The sequence below is a fragment of the Lathamus discolor genome, chromosome 5 (assembly GCF_037157495.1).
Source record: "Lathamus discolor isolate bLatDis1 chromosome 5, bLatDis1.hap1, whole genome shotgun sequence".
NCBI classification, from domain to species: domain Eukaryota; kingdom Metazoa; phylum Chordata; class Aves; order Psittaciformes; family Psittacidae; genus Lathamus; species Lathamus discolor.
Genome location: NC_088888.1, coordinates 18,357,753 through 18,377,277, shown reverse-complemented (window position 1 = coordinate 18,377,277; position 19,525 = coordinate 18,357,753). Strand labels below are relative to the sequence as shown.

The 19,525-nt window shown below is 39.5% G+C and overlaps 1 protein-coding gene across 4 annotated transcripts in view; it reads right to left on the bottom strand.

The window, feature by feature from the left end:
• Positions 1-19,525, bottom strand: part of RASGRP3 (RAS guanyl releasing protein 3) — a 46,260-nt gene that overhangs the window by 10,481 nt on the left and 16,254 nt on the right. Inside the window, exons 2-11 of one of the 4 annotated variants that reach the window (XM_065679928.1) lie at positions 18,414-18,606; positions 16,797-16,899; positions 16,096-16,158; positions 14,729-14,860; positions 13,313-13,460; positions 11,106-11,279; positions 10,575-10,691; positions 9,995-10,270; positions 4,909-4,986; positions 847-960 (exon numbers count right to left, since the gene is read on the bottom strand). In XM_065679928.1, coding sequence (XP_065536000.1) covers positions 847-960; positions 4,909-4,986; positions 9,995-10,270; positions 10,575-10,691; positions 11,106-11,279; positions 13,313-13,460; positions 14,729-14,860; positions 16,096-16,158; positions 16,797-16,899; positions 18,414-18,483 — 1,275 coding nt within the window. In that variant the 5' untranslated portion in view covers positions 18,484-18,606. Of the gene's footprint in view, positions 1-846; positions 964-4,908; positions 4,987-9,994; positions 10,271-10,574; positions 10,692-11,105; positions 11,280-13,312; positions 13,461-13,559; positions 13,656-14,728; positions 14,861-16,095; positions 16,654-16,796; positions 16,900-18,413; positions 18,607-19,525 lie in introns of those variants that run through there. The other 3 variants (XM_065679925.1, XM_065679924.1, XM_065679927.1) reach the window with 3 other exon arrangements.

The following is a 19,525-nucleotide window of genomic DNA, read 5'->3' as shown; positions in this document are numbered from 1 at the left end:
AGAGAGGTTTGGATGCGGAATGATTTTTATCAACACACATGCCACTGACAAAAGCGATACAGGAACAGCACATGCAGTTCTGGCATCCCACATTAAGAGAAAAATGACACTTTTAAAAAATAAGATCATGTACAAGAAGTAAAACACGATATATTTGAAGTTTGAGTGAGACAACTGAAGACTTCAAGTTATCTTAACACATTTAATGACCTGTAACACAGATGAGGTGAAAATTTAAGAGTTCCTCCCAGGCTTAGTTATTAATTTGTAAAAAGCAGAAGGAAATATTGCTTCACGATGTACAACACATTCTTGGTTTCCCTGGATGCTGCTTAAATCATTAAAAGTCCCTTAAACACTAACACAACAGGGCTCAGTCTCTCGAAATGCACCTGGTAGTGTTTGGCTTCATTTGCATTACCTAATACACCAACTTCCAAAGTGATGCTGGAAGATCCCAGCTATAATTCTCCATGACCTCACACATACATTTTTAAAGCAATACCAACAAAGTGCTATCTTTATGATACGTAATATGCTCTGAACAGTCAAATGACAGCAAGTTGAAAACCAATATAGGGTTTCTGAAAAACTTCTCTGGTCCTAGTAACATGTGAGTCCTTGGCTCTTTTGCATCATGAAACCTGCTAACTAATCCCATAGCTGATTGATTGCAAGAATAAAATAAATAATTCTGAATGTATCAGTAAAGGCTCAAATTTGTTACTGGATGTCTGAAATTAATCCCAACCATAAGAATCTCTTGAAAAGCTTCTAATTAATTATAATGATGACAATATCCAAGCTATCATTCTCTTTGACCAGTATATTCTTCCAAATACTTACGTCCACCAGCTTTCGTATGTGCTTGTTAATGACGGTAGGGTCAGGTTTTGGTACCACTCCAGATGCCCACTCCAGGGGCACTACTGGCTTGTTAGGGGTCGTCGGGGAGGTAGGCTGCTGAGAGATGGATCAGAACACAAAGACTTTCAAATGCGAATTATGAAGACTAATTTCCCATTTAAAAGCAGCTCTGTGTGTCAGAACTACAACCGCAAACTACTGGAGTCCCTGTGCTGTAAAAATGTCCTTAGCGAAGCATCAGGCAAGGTTTTAAAGGGTTGCTTGCCTTTGCTGACAGCTTCACTTGGGCTCTTTGTGGCACCTCACAGCTAACATAGGCAGTGGCAGTGGCATTGCCCAGCAAGTCAGTGCCCAAGCAAAACCAGGCAGACTCCTCACTGCCATCTCTAGAGGGTTCAATAGCAACAAGAACGGGACGAAGAAGGAAGGAATGAGAATCTCTGGACACAGCAGACATCAGAGATAGGTAAGCCCAGAAACCTGCTTTTCCCCTTCCTCGTAATGCCCCTGAGGAACTCTCCACCACAATGCAGCCTTGCCCAAACTCCCTGCTGGAGAGACTGTGCCCAGGAGCCATGCAAGGGTCTGCAGCAACCTGAATAAGTTAATGCTCCTGCTCTCTGCAGCGCCAAGAAGGCAGCAGGATGCAAAAGCAAGGGAAGAATCATGCTCTCCAATCCCACTGGTTTCCAGCCGAAATGTGCCAGGATGCACAGCTTAATTCATCCAGGCAGCCTGAGCAGAAAGGGGCTGACCTTTGACTTGCTTTGCAGATAACACCAGTCGGATTATTTTATTTTGTAAACAGCTTGGGCTTGACAAAATGGTAGCTGACAGCTCACTTGAGGCCCAGAGCACGCAGCCCAACTCCCTCCACAGCACCATAGTGCTTTGGGAGAAGCTCTGGCACACAGCTCAGCTTGCTCAAGCAGAAAATATAGGACAAACCTGAACACAGTTTCAGGTAAGGCTTCAAAAATCATCAGTTAGCATGAAAACTGCTGCAAGGCATTTTGGCCTTTTATTGCATCTGTCACTGGATATGTAGCAGGTGAAACAGCGTCAAGCAGAAAAAATACAGTATGGTTTGGATCAGAAGGAAAATGGCCCACAGCCTCAGAAAGACTCCTGAATTAGCTGTTGAGCAAAAAAACCATTTCCCATTAAACTGGTGTGAGTTGAGAGGGAGATAATTAAGGCACGCAAAGATTGTATTGTGTATACAAAAGGTACTGTAGATTTTGACATTGGGATGAAAAATGGTCACAAGGTCATAAAATACTGCCTTTGGTAGGAAAACAAAAGGGTGTGTTAGCGGGTTGCTTTATTAACCTGCACAGGTAAGTTTGGGAAATAAGAATCACTATATGTACATAATTCAATTTCATCAAGAAATACCGTGGACCCAGACATCCAGCTCTATACACCAAAACTACTTACAGAATGTTTTGATCCTAAAACTAATGTCATTGCACAGTTATGGACCACAGGCTGGTAAGTGGTGCTCTAGAAATATGTGGAAATGCAGCAATCTTTTAAAGATGACATGTTACATGATAGTAACATGCCAGTATTGTAATATTCATACAGCTATGGTCAGAGCAGAAATTTGAAGTGTGCCTTGTCTTAAAAAAAAATCTCACGACTAAATGGAATCAAAGCATCAGTATCAAAGTGTCAGAGTGTGCTGGACTACTAAGTCCTCATAGAGCTTCTAATTCCTCTGGTCCAAGTGCACAATGGCAGAAAGAGTCTAAATCCACGGGAGCCTTCCCCTGTCTTCTGGGCCATTTCATGTGAAGCCTTCTGTTTTTATGGGGTTTTTTGAGAAGTTGCAATGAAAACTTCATGTTACTGCCCGCTAGCCAAAGGGAAATACTGGTTTCTTCTATTTCACTCATTGACTCATATGAACAACCGTAATTTTATTTCTGTGAAATTCATGCTGTGAGGAAAGGTACCAATGAGTGTCCAGAGACTACCTAGCTGAATTTACTGAATGTTCAGAAACACTGTACTGGGCATGCTGTTTCTGATTCAGTCTGCATCTCCTGCCTGTTTCACCAGCACAAGCATAAACGGTATCGTAGACTGAGAAAGCATTTTAAGATGGATGTGAACATCTGCTTATTTTGGCATTGAAATAAAAAAATATGTGTGTCTTCGGTGGCATAACTGCACCAAGCAGAGTTGTCTTCTAGCCAATAGCTGCACCAGTAAAAACTCCCAATAAGAAGATAACAAATGCTTGGGGAAAAGCAGGACAGTGTGACAGGGAGATGCTGTTCCACAGCTGGAGGTCAGTCTTCAGTATTTTTTAGGCTTCTATACTGACTGAAGACTCTCCTCCCACTTTTAGCAGAATGAAGGTCAAGCCCCTGTTAACAGCAGGCTCCTGAGCTTACAGATGTGCCTTCCAGAACGACTGCAGCAGCATGAGGCACTTCCTCTGCAGTGCACCTGCACAGGAGTTGTACCCATAGAACAATAAGAAGCAGTTGGAATGACATAACTACGCTGTCATGTTGCCTTTGACAATTTTTTTCTACATATAAAAGCTGTACAGATTCTTTCCCCTCTAATATAGCTTGTGTGCTTTGGCATTCCATCAAAGAGAAGTATGCTTCAAATAGTCTGGCTTCTGTCTATTCAGCTGTAGCTTTTTACCCATCGGGATGCTGCAACAGCTCAATGTCACTGATTATTTATTGATCATTATGCAGCAGTCTCCCACAACTGCTGGGTACTGTTGAAGTTCATAGCACTGTTTATACTGCTTTTGTCCTCCCTAATGTTCAAGCTGAAGATCAAAGCAGCAGCGTGATAATTTTCTTCATCTACAGTAGTGGCCCATTAGTCATTCCACAGCATAGAGCTGTAACAAGTCAACTCTGCTGGCAGTAATGGGAGCACAAGGGAGCCAGAATGACTATGATAAATGGCAGCTGTTATGGTCAGATCATATCCAACAAGTACTGGAGACTCAGCAATGAGTGTTCAAATGTGTTCAAACCAAGTTAAGGTTGACTATGGAAATATTCAATAGCTACTTTACTATTGCTTGTCATTCACCATTGAAAGCACACACACAGAGTCTTCAAACTGGTCCCCAAGAATGATAAATCATCTTAAAACCCAGAAAAGCCCTATACTAGGAAATTTAGGGGTTCTACTTCCTTGTTTGCTTTCAGGAATACTTCAGAAACATAAAAAGCACTGCAATGAATCAGCTCAGGCTACTGGACTCTGCCCTCATACCCTGCTAAGCATTTCCAGACACCCTTAGTTTTGCTAAGGGTGGTCTCAGATTTGCTGGTCTCAGATTTGAAGGTGCTCAGCCTGAGAGCATCATGTGCTGCATACGGCAGGTCATGCAAATTAATGCATGTTAATGCACCAACGAAAGGCTCAGAGGGAAAACCCAGACTTTGGCAACGAAGAGTAACACTATAAATAAAATTCAGCTATTAATTAGGAGATTTATCTGTATCCTCAGACTTGCAAAGCACAATGAAAAATGCATCAATACATCACTATCTTTAGCTGCACACACTAAAAGAGAGTAATATCTATTCTAAGGTGTTTAAATATTGTTTGAGAGCCCAAGATACAGCCAATTCTACATAAGCAAACAGCTTTTAAAATGTTACAGCTAATGCTGTGCCTTGCCTAAAACAAATCTTTGGACTCTGTGTTGTTTTATTATAGAACTGCACCAGCATCCAGAAAATAAAGTAGTGGTCACACAGTGACGTAACTTACAAAGGGAATCTTCCCATAAAGAAGAACAATGGTTTCCAGAACTTGCAGAGGTTTTGTTGAAAAACAATTAGCAATGAAGTCTGGCACGTTTCACTTTTTACTTCTCCCAATATGCACTAAAACTTATAAAATATTGACTGTGTTTACTATGCAAGCAAAATGCTAAAAAGCTTTATGTGAATGCAAATAAGGAAAGATATTAACTGTAATTTAAAAATGTAACCAACTGCCTGCTGACAAAATAAGCAATGTGTCAAAATGCAGTAAAAAGTGACCTACAGATTTGGAGTTCCTTGGTTCCAGCACCAGTGAGAGCTTGTAGATATCATCCTCAGTGTGATAGAGGTCCAGGGACAGCTGTATGCAAGAAAGACGTAAAACCAGCAATATTTATTAAACTGTGTTGGATATGCCAGGCTTGTAAGCATACCTTACAAGACATATACCTCCCACTGAAGCTAGACAAAAGTTCTGTTACTCAGAGCTCAGGATACGTGCCAAAACTGCGGGTGTAGATGCTGGGAAAGCAGCTTTTCACAAGAGCTAATGTAACTGACACTGGTGAGCACATGTTGATGAGCCGAGCAGGCACTGTACTCAAGGTCTGTCACAAGCTGCATCCCAACACATCCAGTCAGAGGGGCTGGATGCTGATCTTCGAAGAGGGACACTGGCAATGAAGACCACCCTTATGCAAAACACCTTCTTCTAGCAGCTCAGTGGTCATGAGAGATCTCAGAGAAATCACCTAGTGAATACAAAACCTTCAGCAAAGAAGTTGTAATGGGACTAGGCCAGAAGGACTTCAGGTTATGTTCTGCTCAAATTTTGTTCCTGGAGAAGAGTCAGCTCTGCAGCTTGCTGCAGCTCTTCTACAGAGGCAAGCCAGGTTTGGCAGCAGTGCTGATGTAGCAAAGTGCTCCATGAAAAGCAATTCCAGCTACTTTAACCCAGCTTGGTCTGCTCCTGATCCACTCTCAGCAAGTAAGGCAAATTCCCTTTCAGCTTCTTTTAGATAAATGAAAGCTTTTTCTTCCATGTTTTCATTCTTTTCCCTAGAGGATTTACTGAGAAAAAAAGAAAGGGCATAAATATGCTTAAAGTAAGATGAATCTTTGTTTCACTTTGTCAGCTGGGGTCTTGCACTGATGCAGGTTTGCAGTAAATTCCTCCTTTTTTGGAGTGGTGAAGGACAAAAGTAATCAACACTGTGGCTAATGTTTTCCAATGAGAGGAAATGAACATTGCATATTTCCTGTAATCATGTCCCTGCGTTAATTGGCTTTGGAGTAATTGACATGATCTGAAGTTACCATCTACATTGCAAATCCCCAGTTAAGCTGAGATTGAGTTAAAAGGATGTTTCCCAGCAGGCAGATAGAATTACTACTGACTAAATGACTGTGTCAGAAGGCTATTTTTAGAGAACCTGAAGTGCTGAATCAGTAACAAGCAGAAGCAGGACCAGCAACACTGTACTACAGAACCACCTCTAGGAACCACCTTCTTTAAGGCAGAATTTTGTTCAATGAGTAAGACAGGAGGCAGAGCAAACACATGGCTTTAGAGATGTCTTGATATTGCGCTATTCATTTTGTCTAGCTGTAACACTACACTGATCTTTGCAATTCATAATTTGGTTATGGGCACCCACGAAAGCCTGAGCATCCTGCAGGTTCCTTCGCCCAGCTGTCATGCTGCTGTCATATGGGAATGTAAAGACCTGTCCTGAAAGAAACATAGATTCAGTAACTGCTGTAATAAATATTGTTCATGTACTTAATTACTCAGTGACTGAATTCTTAGGTTCCTTGGTGGTATAAAATAAGCAGAATGGTGTTGGAGCACATGATACTACCAAGTCAGGCTGGGACTAAGAGCAGAATTGCTAGTTCAAAAGGCCTTGTCCTGTTCCTGCTAAAGAGCAGTTTTCTCAGCAGGCCAGACGAGCAGGGTGTGGGTTTGGGGATGGAAAATCACCGGTATTTACTGAGCAAGTTTGTATTTCCCCTTCCCTGAACTATCTGACCTTAACATAAGAGGCAGTTACAACTTGATTAGGCACGTGTAAGCACACAGCGGACAAGGTATTGTCTAGTACAGAAGTTTCAAATGCTTGCAAAAACATTACAAGCATGATGACTGTTCACTTACATAAGCTCTCGTTTTATATTTTATTTACAGGTTTGCTCTGCTGGATGAAGCCAAACTGGAGCTTTCCTAGGACAGCCTTCACAGCAGGTGGCACTTTCCATTCTAAGTTGACTTTCATTGCTGTCCTATGTTGCCAAGTATTTTTGGGGGTGGGGGTGGTGGGTGAGGAGGGTGGGTTCAGGAGGGTGGGGGTGTGATCAGAAATGCACAACATTTATTTGGTAAGTGGAACTTACTGAACACAAGTTAGGGAGGGTGACTTTCAATTTGATTGTTTAAATATTTCTCATTCTCTTCACTAGACTGTGCAAATGACTGGGACTTTCCAGTCATTTGCGTATAGTTTCAGAGCAGGTTAGATAAATATCTGCTGGGATCTAAAAATAGTGGGGGGAAAATGGTGGCATCAAGTAAGTTCTAGTGCAGTTAGTATAAATACATTGTACTCTAGTTGAGAGATTGAGATCCACTTCCAATCCACAGAAAGTGATGAAACATTTACCTGCAGGCTTCTATCACATTGTGAAATAAAAACAATGTGGAAATAATGCACATCAGGTAAGAAAATCCCTTAAGCATCCTTACCAAATGTAAGTTTTGTAATGATGAAAGTGTCCTTAGAGCTGCTCTTTCTCTCTATTGCACTGCCAAGCTTATGAGTAGGTCCTCTTTACTACTTCTGCTTCTTAGCTCCAAGTTTCAGATGCCAGGGACTGGCACAAAACTGGGTACGGAGTCAGTGGAGCTGGAGCAAGTGTGGCTGGTAAGTCAAGAAAGGAGGAAGAACCACACAGACTAAGAGCAAGCGTGCACGGAGTCTATCTTTATGTAACAGACTCTTGCTCACCAGCAGCTGGGTCCTGGCACATTTACTCCTCTTGCCCATATAACACAGACTCATTTACACATGACACGGGAGGACTTGCATCACTAGAGCTCCCTCTCAGCTTTTGTAGTCTCCAATGCAGAGGGCCTGATGTTTACTACCAAGCCCTTGCCCCAGCTTTTAAGCCAAACTCTCACTTCATAGCTCTTAACACAGTCTTCCCAAAAACAGAATCATAAAATCGTAGAATGCTTTGGGTTGGAAGCGACCTTAAAGACCATCTTTAAGGTCTTTAAATAAGATAACCCCTGCCACAGCCAGGGCCACCTTCAACTAGACCGGGCTGCTCAAAGCCCCGTCCAACCTGGCCTTTAACGCTGCCAGGGGGCAGCAACAACTTCTCAGAGCAAGCTGTGCCAGTGCCTCAACATCACCATTTTCGAATCACTTCAATGTATCAGCTTCCCCAGGGTGGATAGGGCTCCACTGTCAAGAAAAGAAAAACCAGGGTAAAAGCCTACATGGCCACAAAATACTAAATTTATCTTTTTGTGCAAGTTCTTGTACTAGTAAACCAACACCCAATGACTTATTTGTCAAGCAAGCACAGGCCAGGCTGTTAGCACTTGCTAAGTGTGTTGCAACAGGCAGCACTGCAAGGGATAGAGGCCAGGCAAGAGATTTACACATTGCTTATCAGGACAAAACACATACTAAAAGCTTGCCCAGATAGAAGCAGCTTAATGGAAAAACAGCCTAAGTGAACAAATAGTTGGGTCAGCTGATTCACACGCAAATGAACAGCACTCTACACATCTGTGCACATTTACTAGTTTTGAAGAGGAGTTTCTCTAAGTAAGTTAAAGATGAGAAAAAATTTTACAGTTTACATTAGAGAATGAAGACCTAGCAATGAGTGAAATAATTATCTCTTCAGGCTCAGGAAACAGAATGACTTTGGCAGCAAGAGAGGCTAAATCTGTTAAAAGACCATTTGCATGTAGCAAGGTCAAGTATTTTTAGTTGGCAGTTCTTGTCAGCTTTGGGCTGCAACACTAGCTTTTCTTCTCTTTCTCTGACCCCAGCCTATAATGTAAAACTTTCTTCTTAACCGAAAGATGGACAGAAACATTTAAAGAGTAATGACTTACATGGCAGATGAACACTGTAAAAAACACCATAATATTCTATTCTTATGTACAAATGAGGAAAACCCCTACATACTAGAATCAAACTGAGAATATTCATTTTATGATATGTACCAAAAGTCTGGTCTAGGAACTTTCTGTTGATCTTTGACTTTTTCTTTTCGAGGAGTCACCATCTTACATCGAATTGCCACACTATCTTGACCCATAGACTTGACCCATAATTATGCTTCCAGTGCATAATAGTACTTGACCCATAATTATGCTTCCAGTGATTACCATGAAGACAGAATAACCTTGGAGACGTTTTAGGATACCTACAGCTGTCTACCTAGGATATCCATGGCTGTCTCCATCATTACTTAAAGGTACCACCATGGAATCGTGCTAAAAGGTAAAAGCAGCACAAACTAATTTTAGCCCATGATCAGGTCTGAAATCAACACTGCAGAATGTAACTTCATTATTTACGATCAGATTGGCTCAGCTGTAACCACAGTCAGCAGAGTTATATTAGGAACGGGTACATCAAAGTATTACACATAAGTGAAAAAGTAATGGTCATGTACTCAATTATCAAAAAAGGGACTGAAAATTAATTCCTTTTAGCATTGTCAGCTGCAGCTTTAAAAAAATACGTGTTTTATTCAGTCTTTTTGAAATCTCTGTTTTGAAATAGGACCTTCAAATCCTTATCTGTAATTTGTATGTGCAAGTTTCAAACCTCCACAAATGTAGCCAATGCCAAGGAGGGAGGAAAGGAGAAATAGTAAGGGTTGCAGAGATTGTTTAGCAACATGTAAGAGCTTTTATTTTTTTTCCTGGATAGAAAGAGTACTATGTCGCACATGAAGCATAGTGGAGCAAGAACAGAGTGATGTCCAACTTGGAATTCCACTTGTGTGTCCATGTCAACACATCACTTGATCCTTGAGCAGAAGACATAAGCCTCAATTCTAAGTGCTTGGAACTTAGTTTTAACTTCTCCTAGCACAAATAACAGCCCTCTTTCTGTCATCCTTAAAATAATTAATGTATAACAACCCTGTTGCTGCTTCCAGCTGTCACATACTACAGTAATGAAACTCTTTGCGCACCTGTTTCTGTTTTGTATTCTCTCCCTTTTCTTTTACAAAACTGGGATAAAAATGTGCACTTATCTCTATAGATATGAATATTCCTACTGACATTCAACATCTAGATAACAGAAATTAATTGAAACATGCTCAATACTTACTGTTAGCAGGTTAATTAAATCCATATTAGGCTCTAAATGATGAGAGGCAGTCTGCAGGGAAACTAGTTCACTCAAGGTGATGGAAAGCTGTTGCATTTTCACTATGTTAACTTTGTTCTCATCTATCCAGTCAGGAAAAATGACATGGACAGCAATCAAGTCTTTCAAATGAACTCCTAAAATAGGAATTTTGAAGCCAACACAGTCAGCAAAAGCCTTGCGGTAGTTGCAGTAGTTTCCATTGGAAGAGACCAGCTCTGTCATTTCGTTCCAGTCCTACAAACAGCCAGAGAAGCAAGCCTCTGTGAAAGCATTCATAGAATTTCCTTAATCTGGTTTAAATGAGCATAGCTCATGTCACGGTAACAACAGTGTTAGTTTCCTCTCTGGCACAGGCAATCAAGCAGAGGATCTCCATGAGCCCATCCTTCTCCACCAAGAGGAATGCAACCAAAGTGCCCTTGTGGATGCCCTGCCATGATCCAAGTATTGTGCTGGTGAGACACCTGCACTGCAAAATCCATCAGACCTCAGAGAGGTGATGCTCTGCTCATTATCTATATTCTGGAGTCCACCATACCTTTGTGACTTCTGAAGAGAGATGAGAATGAGTTTCTTTCAGACGAGAAATAGAGCTGTGGCTTAGACCTCCCACAACTGCCATCAGTGTGTTGAAGTTCTGGAGTTGAAGGAGCTTCTGCAGGAGAGATTGATCATGGATAATTAAAAGCAAAGGAAATATACATGGCAGCTATCTCATGTCACACACAACAAGCTAAAGGAGACCATCTGTCACTGCTAAAGCAGAAATCGTTAAACCAGGAGACATAACATAATGGTTCAGCATTTCTTTATTTAATTAGCTTAGGTCCACAACACACAGTAGTGACAGTTGTCAACTAGAAGACAATGAAGAAAAACTACTTTATAGTTATGCCTGCTAGTTAAAAAATAAAGATATACCACACCTGAACAAATAACGTGCAGTGATGTTGAACAGGCTATTCACTGAGGAAACAGCACAAAGAGCATCCAGCTCATTTGTTTACTGCAGTCTCGATTTATATTATTGCTTCATACTGGAAGAAAAAGACTCATATGCAAGACTCACCTGTGCAACATTGATAAACTTTGTGATTACTTCTGCCCTTTGCTGGGGTGTTGGTTTGCTGAGAACCATGAGCTGGACCCATTTGGAGATACCATTAAATAAAGCAATAGATCTCTCCAAAGTAAGATTGTTCTCCAAGCAGCCATGGATCACATAGCTTTGGTAGTCTGTGAACTAACAAAGGGAAGGCATTTTCAGTAAAAAAGTGGACAAATGAAGAACAAAACTGGAACTGATTCTTTTTTTTTTTTTCTCCTCTTGTTTAGAAAATGACAAAGATTCAGGGTCAGCAGACCCTGCTGCAGCCCTGTCACTCTTCACATGAGCTTGAACTGCATCCCAAGCAGCTAACTGTGCACCTATTTTCTTCCTCTTACGTAAAAAAAAAATCTGTTTCACAAGGAGCTACTTCTGATCAATCTCTCTCGTTCTGATGTTATTGGTTATGCCCTGTGTGCTCATGGACGTGGTTCTACACAGGAAAACTATGGCTCCCAAGAATTAAATTTCCCTAAATGTCTGAAAACATTTTCCAGCTGTCCCTCAAAGACAGATTTTCAGAAGCTTATGACATAACTTCAGCTTGCTAGCAGTGTCAGCCAACACACATTTCTTGGTCTTCTAGCTGACCAAAAATTGCCTGCTAGCAGAGCATATGATGACATACACGCTAACACAGCAGATACTTGTCTCAGAACTGCAGATAAACAGTATTTCAGTGTTCAGTTACTTTAAAATGTTTTCTGTCACACTTAACACCCCCCTTCCTTCTCCTCCATCCTTTTCCCCCCACATTTTTCTTAAATAGGTAAACCCAAAGACAGGATTCAGACTAATCATATTCTACAGTTACATAGCTTTGAGATAACAAATAGTAAAAGATTCATTAACTGTAATTGGTTGCAGAGAAACATCTGATATTCCAAAATTCAAGCCAAGGAATTAACAAGTTAGAAACAACAAGGAAAAAAGAAAATTGATTGCAGGTCTGAGTTTTATTTCTGGAATTCCCAAAGGAATTAAAAGATATCTTAAGTCTAGCTAGAAATCCGTGCCATTTTTCTTGTTCCTCCCTCCTTGTTTAGGGTTAGTCTTGGACAGATCACGGTAGGGTGTTTTCCCATGATTTGAAGTCTAGAGTAATAAACCTTTGAACGTTATTAGATGATGCCAAAAGTGATTCTGTTTAGACTGGTCTCAGCTCCTCATTGATCTCTCTTTCCTTCCTCCCTTGAAACAAACAAAACCCCTCATATATTTTTCTTAGTTTTGTAGTTCAATTTCTTTCATGCTCCTAAACATTTTTAAAAGTCTCTCTTTTTTTTTTTCCGAAGAGAACTTGTCATCTTGAGCACTTACTGATTCCGTTTGCCACCAGAAACAGTGGCATCATGACCTTTTCATATGGATATTTGCCATTAGAAATCAGCATTTCTTTTGGCATTTGGATTATTCATTTGTTTTGCTTTAGCATCTGCTTTAATTTTCATCCATTTTTGCCTCTTGTTCATGTACAATCCTCTATGAAAAGAAGCAACTGTATCTGAATTTTCCTCAGTGCCAATATGGGAAAATGAGGAAAGAGAAGTTATGCAGTTTCCATTCTTGCATTTTTCAAGACCCAACTGGCGAAGTCCCTGAGGAACATGATCTGTCTCCAAGCTGACCGTACTTTGGGCGGGAGGTTGGCCTAGAGACCCTTCCAATCTGAACTGTCTTTTGATCCTAAGTTGGAAAATGAAAGGACAGTTTCTGAAGAAGTAGTTGGGAAGAACAGAGACTACAGAAGGACTATGTATATTTCAAACTGTTAAAAAATCATTCATTGCAAAGACTCTGATATTTACTGAAAAGTAATTAACTATTTTCTCAGAGGTAAAAGCAAACCAAACCAAACCAAAACTGAAGACTTTGAACACTAATATTAGTTTAATCAACTGCTGCAACACATGGTTGTGGTGGCTTTTAGCAGTAATTTTTGCCTAGTATTTCTCAAACCCCCCCCATAAACATCTGTTACTAACAGCATCAGTCATAAAGAAGATCAAGGAAGTGCCGGTACAGCCATGTCTATGTACAGCATATGAAGGATTATAATGACATATTATACAGAAATGTAGAGGGGGGAAAAAGTGATAAATGTTAAGCCATGTGAACACTCTTTAAGGACAGGCTCCCAATTGCAAACGACAAAGCTGTGGCCTTACAGAAATTCTCCTGAAAGATTTATGCTCCAGAAAAGTAAGATGTTCAGCTAGCTCAATGGGCTCCAGATGGTCAAACAGCAGGCAGGCTTTTCCTTTCTTGGAAACCTTCTTTCTCTGTGTAACTCTTCTCATCCAGTCATAGGAAGGACTGCAACACAAAAATAGGTATAATTCTCAATTCTGTTTGGGTATATGTGAGTGTAGCCCACAATTTGCACACATAGTGTAAAATTACTAAAAGACAGACCATGAGCTCTCTGATCTGTGACATCCAGTACATAACAAACACTCAGAGTAGCACCATTCAGTTGCATAACAGAAGATAAGAGTTTCAGAGGCGTTTCTGCAAATGATAAATAATAGCAAGTTTCTATCTGACACAGATGATGTTCTCTATGATACAGGAAGTCATAATTAAAAGATTATTTGGAAATAGAAGAACAGGTCACACCAAATTCTGATGCAAAATAAGAGAAAGACTTGAATAGTATCAAGGATTAATTTTTACTCTGTAAACCCACAGGTCTATGAAATAACAGAACAGCAGAAACAGTCAAACAGCTAACAGGATAGTAAATGAGTGGACAAAAAGGCAAATCATTTGCTTGCAAGAAACAGAATAATTTCTACCCATATACAGAAAAAGCACTTCAGAGAGCAGAAAGTGTGCTAATATTATTTTAAACTGAAGATTTAAGAGGCAATATTTATGTAATTTCACTGGTACTGTTCTTGCAGGAAGTCTTGCAAACTTCATTGAGATTAATAGTGCTGTCCTTCCAGGTTACTATTCAATTTTTGAATAAGGAAAAATCGCTATGCATATGCCACATTTTGAAAGAAAACCTACAAAATCAGGTGAGATACAAAAGCGTCTGGTGATGTTTAAAAGGTAAATTTCATTTCAATGTGTCAAGGAAATAGTAGTGTAATAATTTTGATGCAATAAAACTACAAATGTCAATGCTAAAGATCATCCAGTTAAATCATAAAAGTACACAGAAAGCCATAAAAAAAAAAAAAAAATTAACAGGTTACTGAAGAGAGAACAAAAAAGCTTCCCTGAGAAAATGCAAGATTTACACAACATGCAAGTCACTGCTTTACTTGTCATTCTGTATGAGAAATTATAGGAAAAAAGTAATATTAATCACTTAATTGGCACTAGCTTTGTCAGGAAAATTATTCCTTTCCCATTTATATTAAAAAAACTTACACACAGATAAGAATCTTTTCTTTACTGTGACTCCAACTAGAACTTCAAATTTGTAGTAACTTCAAATATAGAAGATGATATAACCTTTTTGTAACTGCTTTTTTTGCACTCAAGATGGCCCTTAGCACTTTAATATTTTGCACTGAATTAGAGTTCTGCTGTTACAGAGAGGAAGATGCTGAAGGTCATGACATCCTTACATGCTGGAGATATCAATGAGGTGGATGTGATCCTCATATCCAAGCTTGCTGGCTACTTCTCGAAACTCTTCAGTCAAACGAATCAGCCCAAGATCCAAGTTAAACTCTGCAGGAAATTCTGAAATCCAGTATCTGAAATCCAAAGACAGCAGTTACGACATGCCCAGGGATTCAGGTATAACATTCAATGTCTGTATATATATGTATATATATTTATATGTACATACATTTTATTTGATAGGACTTAGAAGTATTTTAGACCCACTGGTCTTTGGACAGAGGGTAGACTACCTTAGCCTGTTGCTTCTGTAATTATCTGTGACACTGAAGTGGCAAAACCCACTTTATCTTATAATTTCTTTTGGTTAACCTACCACAGCACAACACAGCAGCATTGTACTGAAATGCAGAATTTAAGTGATGTTTCAGGTGCAGAAAACAAAAGGCACACACACATGTTCTGGTTCAGGCTGCCAGGACACCCAAATGACACTTGCACTTAGCCCTTGTCCAAGTGACACACTCTGGCTGTTCAGAAAAGATTTTTCAATGAAAATGAAAACATGAATTTGAGTGGCAGTTTTACCATGATAACCACGTAAAAAACATGCCTCCTTTGCTATTTAAGTAGGGTATGGAAAAGGCTCTATCAGTCCTGCTTTCAATAATTTCCCCTGCCTTCACAGTGATATAACCTAGTCCAGAGGAAGGAGGAAAAATGTTTGAGGGAAGCATGTTATGTCATGTTATCTTGAAAGTTCACGCTTTCTCTTTTACAGGGAAAAGTTCCTACACAAACACAGCCTCACACATGGAAGACTTTCCATACAAATGAGGTCAGAGACAGTCAGTGCAAGGATCAGAACATACTCGACCTGTAATGGTCGAATAGCGTAATTGGCATCACTAACACAGTCCTGTCACCACAAATTGGGTAGGTATTGTGTGAATTGAAGTTGGCAGCCCAGAGACAATCTTCCTTTACCACACTAGATCACATCTGGAAGCAAAATGTCTCTCATCTACATGGCACTGAATTAGTCTCTCTCTAAGAAATGTCACACTCAAACACCAGCTAAATCATAGCACAGGTTTTCAAATAGCTTTTTAGCTCAATGCAGTTGAGTGTCTTAAAGGCTGAATGGCTCAACTTAATTGTTTTCAAATCAGAGAAATTCATTATTTGCTATGGACTGGAAATCAAGTGAAAAAAAACCCCCAAAACAACAAAAACAAACAAACAAAAAACAAAGCTTTGTATTTTTATATTTCCATGGTTTAGTTTCACTATTTACAAAAATAAAGTACATTGATGGTATTCACAGTGGCATAAAACCAAAATGCCAGTGGGTCAGAAGCACGCTTACCTCATGAAATAACAGATTTTTAATCTGAATTCATTGCAGTTCTCCCCATTGGCATCTCTATATGTATGCTAGTTAAAGAAAGGTTTCTGTGCCTTGGTTCAGTAATGATCTTTTTAACCACAGAAGACTCTAACACTAAGCCAGCTTCCTAAAAATCAGTATCAAACTTTCCTACTTGAGATAACTACAGTATGTTCTGATATTTCATTCACTTTTGCAGCATCTTAGGGGACAAAGACCATTTTCTGGCTGCCACTTTACTTTTCGCCCTAGCAAAAATGCTTCTATTCTATTATTCTGCATATTCTGCTGAAGGGTTTGTTGCTAGCTCCGGCTAACCAAATGTGATAATAGTTATGATTACTGAATTCTCTGAGAGGTGTAAATGACACGTACGTGTCTAGCTACCACTGAAAGTTCACGGTAGTCAAAGGCCAGCCCACCATGATACATTTGAAAAGTTATCTTGGCCACATATTTCCACTAATTCAAAGTTAATGCAAGATATGCCTCAGTATGCTTGTACATATGGAGAAGGTCCAGAAGCAGAAGCATAAAGCTCACAGACTTCCATCTTTTAGGTTGAAAAAAATTCACCTCCAAACCTTTTGTCACTGACTAACATATTTTTACACGCAGTAACAGAAACAATCTGCTTTTGACATTCTAATATTGATTTCTGAGACTTTGTGAAAGGATATGTAGACAGAAGCTTGCCAGCCAGCTCTGTGGAAGGCAGATACCACCGGTGCATTAAAAGAAAAGTTCTTGGCAAAGGGCTGGAGCACCTATTTCCTTTGTCATCTGCAAAACAGAAACAGTTAACCACATCATTCATGAACAGAGAGGAGCTTTTATCCTTTAAGTGGAGTCAGATAGAAAGATCAAAAGTGGAAATGTTGGTTTATTATCTACCAAATAGGTAGGAAATAACACCAAAGCATAAAAATGCTCCTTTAAGAGTAGTTATTTCAGATTGTAGTGGAAAGTACTTAAGGGAAAAAAAACCCAAAACAGTGCAGACAATGGGCCATAGCTAAAAAAAACCAAACAACCCAGGGCAGGGACAGCACTATTCTAAACCTTATACAAACAGACTGGCAGTAATCCAAAGAAATAACCCAAAATTAATCCACCAAAAGTGTGGGGATTTATGTACAATAATATGTGTTTTAGTGCAGCTTTCTAGCTTTATGTTAACAATTAGATTGTTAAAAAAGGGATCTGCCTCAACTAATTCAATGCCAAAGCAGCATCTCACATCTGTGCCCAGGGCCCCATGTCCAGCTGCTTTACAAACCAATGTGTCTTTGCGATATGGCCACTGAAACTACAGAAAGAGTTATTCCCTGGCAGGCTAGCTGACCATCAGTCTTCCTCATCATATGCAATCTTGGATTATTCTCTGTATGTCACTCCTTTAAAAGACAGTAGATTGTATGCATGTGTGAAACAGGAACAACACAGGCAGTACACTTGTCAAGAGAGTGTGTATACAAGGAAGAGAGGCATGATTTCAAACAGACAATAAGTATATGGGCTCTGATAATACTTTCATTGGGTTTTAGAACAACAAGTTTGATTATGGTCTATAGAAATGCATATACAGGGATTCAATACAGTCTCATTTGTCCCTCAATTCTGTAATCTCTCTCACCTTTAGATACTTGTTTCTTTCCAAAAGGGAAAACAATTAATACCTCATTCCAACCAAAAGCTGTCCTGCATTTCAAGAGAATCTAAATGTAGCTTTCTGAATTAAGGGCCCATTGCAAACTATTTAAGACCATCCATTAACTCATCTGACTACAATGTGACATACGTCATGAATAATGGTGCTATGAATCAAAGTCTATTTCATCACTTCTTTGTCTCAGACCTGGTACATCACAGTTTAACAAGAGTAAAAAGATTACATGAGCCTTGAGTCATATTCTTGTCAATTATTCCATGATGCTTCAGAAAAACTTTCAAAAAAATGACTGGTCAGAAATGCAGCTGTGTAACCACTTAAGACAAAAATCAATGCCAGAAATAACTCCTTGAATAATTCGACTAAACACTTCTCTTAGTGAAGGCCAGCATTTTAAAAACCACTATAGTCACCATTGTGCACTATCTGCATTACGAATATTTAATACAGTATGCATGCAATTAAAATTCTGGCTCGTGATTCTGGTCCAAAATGAAACATGGAAAACTTTACAGAACAGAAATGTTGTTTGCCAAAGGAAAGACTGGCTAAATCAGAGAACAGCAGGGGTTACATTATAAGGTGAATTTCAAGAATGGCAAAGTAAAATGTTGAAAACGCATACCAAACATTTCAATACAAGTGTTCAAAAGCTCATCCAAAGTTGCAGCCTTCCCAAGTGTGTTTGACCCCATTGTCCTTTAGTCGTTGTCAAAAAACAAGGGACATTTTCATCAAGCAGAATGCTGCTTCTTCAGCTGCACAGCTTTTTCACTTTATTTTGTAGGTTGTGTTCTTAGCTGGAGTTCAGGGAAAATCTGAAGAAAGTAAAAGAAATCATAACTATGTAGAAGACTTATCAGGATGCAATGTTTACAGGTCAGCTAATCTTTTTTGTAAACTGGTTTTCCCCCACATGATACAAAGCACGTGAGATTGTTGTCAGCTTTCCCTACCGTCCAGGTTTCGACAACTACATCCCAGCTTGTGTTTTTAAGTGTTGTCTAATTGTTTATCCACTAGCACAAAATAAATCTATAGCTAGGGTCATAAACCAGAAACCAGATGGTAAATGAGGACATGCATGTACAATGACGCACATTGTTTTCAGGTCATTTTATTTACACTTGATAAGTCACTTTTTGTTAATAACACTGCTTTTATGTTTTTAAGCATAACCGTTGTTTTTTTTTTCTCTAAGGTTACAGGTTCATGGTAATGCTAATGGTCTTAATTGGCACAGACTGCATAAAATGTTTAATGAAGTTCACAGCAAACATTAAACTAGGAGGTGATTTTTCAGAGAACCTTAAGATCAGTCCCTACAGCTTTTTAAAATCAATCTCATGGTAGCTGACCACTCACAGAAAGCTGAACCCATACAGAAACTTCTAAATTGTATCATAAATCTACTATGCATTTAATTATCAAATATCCATTTACCTGAAGATGCACAAAATACTGTGTTACAAGCTTATTCTCTGTACAAGAGTACCTTCTTTCCTCTTTCAGTTATAGCAGCCTTCCAGTACCTGAAGAAGGCCTACAAGAAAGCTGGAGAGGGACTTTTTACAAGGGCACATAGCGACAGGACAAGGGGGAATGGCTTTAAACTGGAAGAGGATAGGTATATATTAAATATTAGGAAGAAGTTCCTCATTATGAGAGTGGTGAGACACTGAAACAGGTTGCCCAAAGAAGTCACGGATGCCCCATCCCTGGCAGTGCTCAAGGCCA